At 31.0% G+C, this 8,642-nt stretch overlaps 1 protein-coding gene across 1 annotated transcript; it reads right to left on the reverse strand.

Annotated features, from left to right (window-relative positions):
• Positions 1–6,873: 6,873 nt before the first annotated feature.
• Positions 6,874–8,398, reverse strand: LOC136207148 (3-ketoacyl-CoA synthase 7-like). The gene has a single exon (XM_065998434.1). It carries the CDS (start codon positions 8,294–8,296, stop codon positions 6,941–6,943), a length of 1,356 nt encoding a protein of 451 aa, XP_065854506.1. The 5' UTR covers positions 8,297–8,398; the 3' UTR covers positions 6,874–6,940.
• Positions 8,399–8,642: the final 244 nt, after the last annotated feature.

Genomic DNA, 8,642 nt, shown 5'->3' on the forward strand with positions numbered 1-8,642 from the left:
ATTAAAAAGAGAGAGAATTTTGCATAAAAAAATAGAGATTCAGGAGAGAAGTATTAAAGGTAAATTAGTCATCTTAATAGTCTCGTTAATATTATATTAGTTTTGATGAAAAACCTTAAACAACAAAAAAAAATGAACGGAGGGATATTTTACTGTCACATTAAACATTCCAAACAAGTTTGTCGATAAATTGAATTGTTTCGTACATTTTTTGGCTGGTTATTTGTAACTATATTAGTGATACAGCAAATAATTTAGACACCTTTACAAAAAAAAAAGTGATAAACTTATACGTGACAGATTTAATTGTTATCATTTTACCAGATTTTGTGTAATTATGTCAGTAACACACTGAATATCTTAAACATAATTGATGCTTGAAATGTCTGAAATGACAGTTAAATAACAGTCAAATCAGTCTTTTCAAAATTTCGATAATGTATGGCTAGAATTGATATCGTTTGGAAATGTTAGGGTTAAATTTGCACAATTTCGTACGTTAAGACTAAAAATTACATTTCCTTTAAAACGTTAGGGCTAAATTTTGTCTTTATCCCTATATTTTTGGTATTAAATTTCAAGGATAAAGTACCAAAATAGGTCTATGGGGGAAGTATAAATTTAGGCTCCATGTACAAAATAGTACAAATATAGGCTTAATGTTTAAAATAGGGTACCAATTTAGGTCTCGACAACGGGACGAGATACTTTATTGATATTACTACGTTAAGTTCTATCAATTGTACGTGGAGGAAGAAATCAGAAATTAACGGAGTAATAGCAATGACGTGTCCAATTCGTTATCGATGCCTAAATTGATACTCTTTTGTAAACGTTAGCCTAAATTGATACTTTCTCAAAAAAATATAGGTCTATTTGATACCTTATCCTAAATTTAACTCTAATTTTTTTTTTTTTAAAGAAATGCAGATTTATTCCTAACACATAAAATAATGTAAATATAACCTTAACATTTCGAAACAAGATCAATTTTAACTCAACGTTATTAAAAATTTGAAAATGTTGGTTTCGATGTTATTTAAATGTCAAATCGAATCTTTCAAACATCAATTATGTTTGGAAGGTCTATTGTGATAATTAAATAGCAGTTAAACCAGTTTTTTTAAATTTCCAGTAACATAAAACAAAATTGATCTTGCAGGAAAATATTATAATTAAATTTGAACTATTTCATACGTTAAGGCTAAATCTGCCTTTTAAAAAAAATGCTAGAGTCAGATTTTGTCATAATTCCTATATTTTACTGTAATGTTAAATAAAGAGTTTATTATTTAATGTGGAAATATATATAAATAATATCAAACAATACTTATTACAAAATTCAATTTTTAAATATATAAAATGATAATATAAAATATAAATATATTTAATATTGTTCACGAGCTTTCATTGAGTTTACTCACGAACTTCTATGGCCATGTTTGAAACATTACAATCGAACTTATTTACGAACTGATAACTGAGCCTATTTATGAACTTTCAAGCGAGTTTTGACCTGCTCAATCTCGACTCGTTTACGAAATTGTTTACAAACTTGTTTACGAACTTCTATCGAGCATGTTTGTGAATATAATGGTTGTTGATAGGCGGATTTTTAGATAAATTGAGTAAAGGTAATTATTTTCATGTGGAGATTTGGAGTGATACAAGTCTTATAGTGGGTAGTCGTCTGAGAACAAGACCAAAAAATCCTGTTTTAGGATTTGTAGGTGGCTAAAATGAAAGGCATTAAGTTACACGAAGTGGAATATAACAACTCTAAGCTTATTTATTGTATTCAGACTCGATCTGATTTGCTGGGCTCGTCACAAAAGCTTATTTACAAGATTCGCAAGCTGAGTCGGTGCTCTGAAAGTATTAGTTTCAAGCATGTTTACCGAAAGTAGAACTGTGTTGTGGATAGACTTGCAAATGAAGCGCATCAAAGTCAGCTTGGGCTCACATTGCTGCTTGGCAAGAAGACCTTGCTAGTGTTAGTTTCCCGTGATTAAATCTGAGCTAGTTTCGTTGTTGTTGTTTTTGCTTCCTATTACTTTATTATTAGGGATATGGGTCATACCCATATCGAGGCCCACCAGGCCAACCCAGCATAACGGGCTCACTAACGGTGCCTTTAAATACCTCTCAGGTAGCTCTCACAAGGGTATGCTACATTCTCTCTCTACTATATTACTTTGCACCTCGCATAAGCTAGCACTGACTTGATCGTCGGAGTGTTCCCAGGGACCGATCCCCTCACAGAGACGTCGATAACGAGAAGAGCACATCGGAACCACTCCAAGAGCATTCCCATGTTACTGTTCAGTCCGGTACCTAATTACTTTATAAAAAAACAATTTTGATTCCGAAAATAAGATTGACTTTTTATACAGAAAGATTCAATTATCAGATAATTTAAGATAAGTCCATTGTTCTTGAGAGACGGAAAAGAGTACGAAATTGAAGAATTTGAATAACTAAAATAAAAAGCACAAGTTATCATGAACAAGAGAAATTCTACTATGGTTCCGGTCCCGGAACCAATAGAAACATTACATTTGTGCACTTTCTTTCCTAACACCAATTATCTCCTAATGAGATATCATGATTTTTTTTTCATTGATTGGGTCCATTGCACCCGGTCCACCGTAGAAGTTCTCCATAAACAATCGCTTTATTGTCGTTTCTTTCGTTGAACAAATCAAATTTCAATTTAATAGAATTACCATTATGAATATTATTAGTTTAAAAACAAATTAAGTGACTAGTATTAGTTTATTTATAGTAAACTAATAAAATCCAAAGATATTGAATATTTTTATTGATCTTATTTTATCATTTTATATTTTTGGTAATAGGATGGTTAATAGAGTTACTTTGCTTCATGAAAATGGTATTGGATAGGGACTTAATTGTTGATTTCCAAGGTCTGGGACTCAATTCACTTCTTAGATAAAGTTCCGGATGCAAATTGAGTTTTAAGGGTCCGTTTGTTTTATCTACTGTTTGCTGTTGGAAAAAACTGGTTTTCCAAAAAACAGAGACTCTCTGCTTTTGTAAAAGGCTGATTTTCAAGTATAAAAGTCTGATAACTAGTGAAGAAATCCTTGATCGGAGCACTTCCCTGTGAGGCGCCGTTGGGATCGGTCGGGGACACTCCGATGCCAAAGTTAGTAATATTACTGAGAATAAACTGTAATCACAAAGTAGGGTTTTTGGAAAGTGTATACCTCAATAGCTTGGGATGCAAGTTTATTTATACTCATGTAGTTGTAACTCTCGATTTGGTAACTAGAAAGTCTCCATTAATGCCTCATTAATGGTGGTTACTGATCTTATTCAAGTATGACCTTTAACTCATTAATGGGTTATTATTTGCCTCCATTAATATCGGTTTCCTCATTGGGAATCGGCACCGACATTCTGCGGGCGTCCCGATACTTGAGGGCGGATCTCTCGAGACATGGCGTTTACGAGCCTCTTTATGACATCTGACCTTCTGCGACGTGTTGAGGAATCTATAGATCCGCCGTATCTATGTCTTGCCTCGTACGCCACTTTACCGGCGTACCTCCTGTCCGCAATCGTTTGGTTAATTACTCTTTTGATCCCATGAATAATATCGGGATGTTATCAAAGTCAAACAGAATATGATTAACCAAATAGCTAAAACTCTTCATTTTGAAATGAAAAGACAAACATGAGCATGAAAAGCAACAACCAAACACACCCTACGGATGTTTGATGGCTCATTTATGTTCTATTTACCTTTTTATTTCAAAATGGAAAGTTTTAGATGTTTAGTTAATGTCATTTCGTTTGTCGTTTGACACCTAAAAGATAATTTTCTACAAAAGCATGGAAGCTTTGGTTTTTGGAGAAGCGGTATTTTCCAACAGCAAACCGTAACAATAAACAACAACCAGCGATAGTAAATAGAAGGTAAAACAAACGGAATCTAAGTATATAAAAAGATAATAGAATTAAGAGAAATTTATATAGAAACCCATTTTTTAAAAATTATTTAAAATTACATTAAGTAATAATTTTAATCATGCAAATTAAGTAAATTTTTATTTTTAATATATTTTAAAGGTTGAAATTTATAAATTAAAAGTCTATTATATAGTTAAAATCTATATTTTTCAGATTTAAAATTTATAAATTGAGATTAAAAATAATATGATTTAGTTATGATTTTACACACCGAAACCTTAAAATCTACTTATTTATCTTTTTCTAAAGGTCTAATAATACATCACTGACTTTCTGAACTTGTCCAAAATAGTAGATTGGCTCTTTCAACTTTGCAAGTGTCTCACCAGCTCCCTAAACTTGTTTATTTCGTATCACTAGCTCCCTAAACTTGTCCATAACAGTAGATTAGCTTCCTGAACTTTGCAAGTGTCACACTAAGGCTCTGTTCTTTATCGCTGAAAAAAACTGAACTGAACTGAACTGAACTGAATTGAATTGAACTAACTGAACTGAACTGAACTGAATACTGCTGAATACTGAACTGAATTTAACTGAATACTACTGAATACTGAACTTAACTGAATGCTACTGAACTTAACTGAATGCTACCGAACTTAACCGAACTTAACAATAATGATGATATTAGACTTTAAAATAATTTTCATGATAATATTGGACATTAATAAACTTATAATAATAATAATGGTTCTAATAAATTTAATAATATTAATAATAAATAAATATATTATTAAAGATAAAACTAAATTAAATATCAAATAAAAGCCTATGAAATTAAATAAAAATAAGTCTAATTTAAATTAAAAATACAAATTACATACAAACACAAATTTATATATAATTTAAAGCCTATGAAATTAAATATAAATCTTCATATGAATACAAACTCTTAACTTTTTATTTTAATTAAGGGTTACAGTGCAAAAATAACGTTTTGGGTCAGAAGTAATTTTACCTCTAACGTCTAAAATGGTGGAATTTTATCCATAATATTGATAAATTGGATAAATTTGAGAAATAATTCATAATATTGATGCAATTCCTAATTTTTAAATATGGATGCATACTTTAGTTTTATTTTTTTTTATTAAACCATATATACTTTAATAAACTATCATTTCTTGACTTTTATCTAATTTATAGATAATGATAAACTATAAATAATAATAATAATAAATAATGATAAATTATAGATAAATAATAATAATAATTATAATAAATTATATATAAATAATGATAATATAATAAATAATGATAAATTACTGAATACTGAAACTGAATGCTGAAACTGGATGCTGAAATTAAATGCTGAAACTGAATGCTGAACTGAACTGAACTGAACTGAACTGAACTGAATTGAATTGAATTGAATTGAACTGAACTGAACTGAACTGAACTGATTGTTACTGAAATTAAGTGATAAAGAACAGAGCCTAAGGCTCTGTTCTTTATTACTGAAAAAAACTGAACTGAACTGAACTGAATACTACTGAACTGAACTGAATGATACTGAATACTGAACTGAACTGAATTTAACTGAATGCTACTGAACTTAACTGAATGATACCGAACTTAACCGAATTTAATCGAACGTAACAATAATGATGATATTAGACTTTAAAATAATTTAATGATAATATTGGACATTAATAAGCTTATAATAATAATAATAATAATAATAATAATAATATTTCTACCAAAAAAAATAATATCAATAATAAATAAACATATTATTAAAGATTAAACTAAATTAAATATCAAATAAAATCTAGGCTCGATAAAATCCTATGACATTAAATAAAAATGAGTCTAATTTAAATTAAAAATATAAATTACATACAAACACAAATTTATATATAATTTAAAACCTATGAAATTAAATACAAATTTTTATATGAATACAAACTCTTAACTTTTTATTACAATTAAGTATTAAGGTACAAAAATACCTTTAACGTTTTGGGTCCGGGGTTATTTTACTCCTAACGTCTAAATATGAATTTTCATATGAATACAAAATCTTGACTCAATTTATCAATGTTAAGGGTAAAATTGCTATTGGCTTCTAATATTAGAGATAAAATTGCACTATTTGAGATATTAAGGTAGTTGAGCCAGTTAATTTTTTAGAGCATTGTAATGTAAACGTATTAATATAATATTTATTTACTTTTCGCAAAATTTGCAAATAAGTTGCACCAAATAATTATAATTATAATAAATAATGATAATATATATAATGACAAAGCATAAATTATATATAAATATAATTATAATGAAAATAGATAAATTAATATATAATAAATTATAATAATTATAATAAATTGCTGAAATTATAAATAAATAATGATAATAATAATAAATTATATATAAATAATAATAATATATAATAATTATAATAAATAATGATAAATTATTGAATACTGAAACTGAATACTGAACTGAACTGATTACTACTGAACTGAACTGAACTGATTGTTACTGAAATTAAGTAATAAAGAACAGGGCTTAAGGCCCTGTTCTTTATTACTTAATTTCAGTAACAATCAGTTCAGTTCAGTTCAGTTCAGTTCAGTAGTAATCAGTTCAGTTCAGTAATAAAGAACAGAGCCTAACTCTTATAATAGATTGAAAGGTATCAGAAGCGAAAAAATTACCTCTGATATATTTTTAGAATTTAGGTTTAATAAGTTTTTATATTTAGTTGTTACAGAATAAGCAAGTTTATGGAGTTGATGAGACACTGACAAAGTTCAGGAAGCTAATCTATTTTTATGGACAAGTTTTGAAAGCTTGTGATATAAAATAACCGAGTTTAGGGAGTTAGTGATACACTTACAAAATTTAAAGCGTTTTGCAAACAAATCATAATGTCGTAATTTTATTGGCTAAAATTTATTCTTAAATGATTATTTGTTTACATGAGAATACGATATAAAAGGCATCAGTGATCCATCACCTCCGGCACATCCACCGGAAACCGATGAATCCTATCAACCCAAGCATTAGAAGCATCAGCTTTAATGGCGGAAATACATTTCCAAACACCACTATTACATTTAAACCCACTTCCAAACCCTAACTGCCAAACTATATCACCCTTCTCAACCATACCTTTCGCCTCCAAATACCCAAGCGAATACCACACTGAAGACGACGACGTATTACCAAATCTATACAGTGTCATCTTCGATGCTTCCACATCTCTATCATTCAACTTCAATTTCACTTTTATCGCATCAATCACAGTCTTCCCGCCGGCATGGATGCAGAAATGATCAAACGCCTTTTTGAAATTCGGTACGTAAGCGTTCCTCTTCTTTGCCGGCGGCCAATTTCTCCTCCACAGGACTGCTAATACGGCGTACTTGATCAACTCGGAGTATGGAAGGACGTTTAGAGCTAATGCCGCCATGTTCGTTTTCAATGCTTCACTTGCGACCTGTAGAATTGATCTGGATAATGATACGCCGATGAATCCTTCTTCATCTTCTTCTTGAAATACACATTTGTAAGATCCGTTTTTCGATGCCAGATTTGTTCTAACCAATTGTTGCAGCTCGTATTTAGCGATTTTCCGATCGGTTTTCCGATTCGAAAGCAGAATCGCCGTTCCTCCCATTCGGAACAAGCAATTCGCGAGGAGCATAGATTTCACTTTTCCTCTGTACATATTCGAAGAAACAGCTTCCGTGCTCACAACTAAAATCAACGAGTTCTTATGAACTTTGAGAAGGTCTCGAGCAAGGGAGATCGACAAAAGGCCGGCGCTGCAACCCATGCCGGAAAGGTTAAAGCTCAATATATTACTTCTGAATCCAAATTTGTTAATTATCATCGCTGATAACGACGGGGTTGGGCAAACGAGACTGCAATTCGTGATTAACATATCGATGTTTTTCGGTTCAATTTTGTGCGTTTTCAGGAGAATCTCAACGCTTGTAAAGAGTACCATTTCGGCTTCTTCAACGGCGGATTTCAAAGTGTGATCGGCGGGAAGCAGGTGCATACCGGAAGGCAAGTAAGTCTCACCTCCGATCCCTGATCTTTCAATTACTTTGGTTTGAAATCCGAGTGTTGCATCACCAAAATTCCCAAATCTTTGTTCATGTTCTATGAAGGTAGAAATAGGAACTCTATGTGTTTTGGGTGCTTTGTAGCATACGAAATCCAGAAGATAAACTTTCTTGGAATTCAAAGTATGGTACAAAGCAACAATTACAAAGAAAGCAACAATTGCTATGAGTTTCAGGTTTGGAAATGCAATTTGGAACTCGGATTGATCTAAAATGATAGACATTTTTTTTTGGGTTCAAGTTTGAATTACTTACTTGTCTCCTACAAAATGGGTAGTATATAGTATATAGATGTGGGTTTGGTATTGTGAAAGGTTTGCGGCGTTGTTCGAGCATAACCAACGGGGTTCATGCTATATGCAAATGAAATTCAATATTGAAGTGTGCGTTATGCATGAACACTTGAAGCTTGAATCTTGCCAATTATTGAAACAATAATGGTTGGCCTAACCACGAGTAATTGACATGGAAATACTTACTCGGGGTGACAGAGGTGATAAATTTTACCGTATTAGGAACGTGGTCCGATTACTAAAAATTGTTTTGTGTACCACTGCATAATAGATGATT

Source organism: Euphorbia lathyris, chromosome 9, assembly GCF_963576675.1.
Source record: "Euphorbia lathyris chromosome 9, ddEupLath1.1, whole genome shotgun sequence".
Classification (NCBI taxonomy): domain Eukaryota; kingdom Viridiplantae; phylum Streptophyta; class Magnoliopsida; order Malpighiales; family Euphorbiaceae; genus Euphorbia; species Euphorbia lathyris.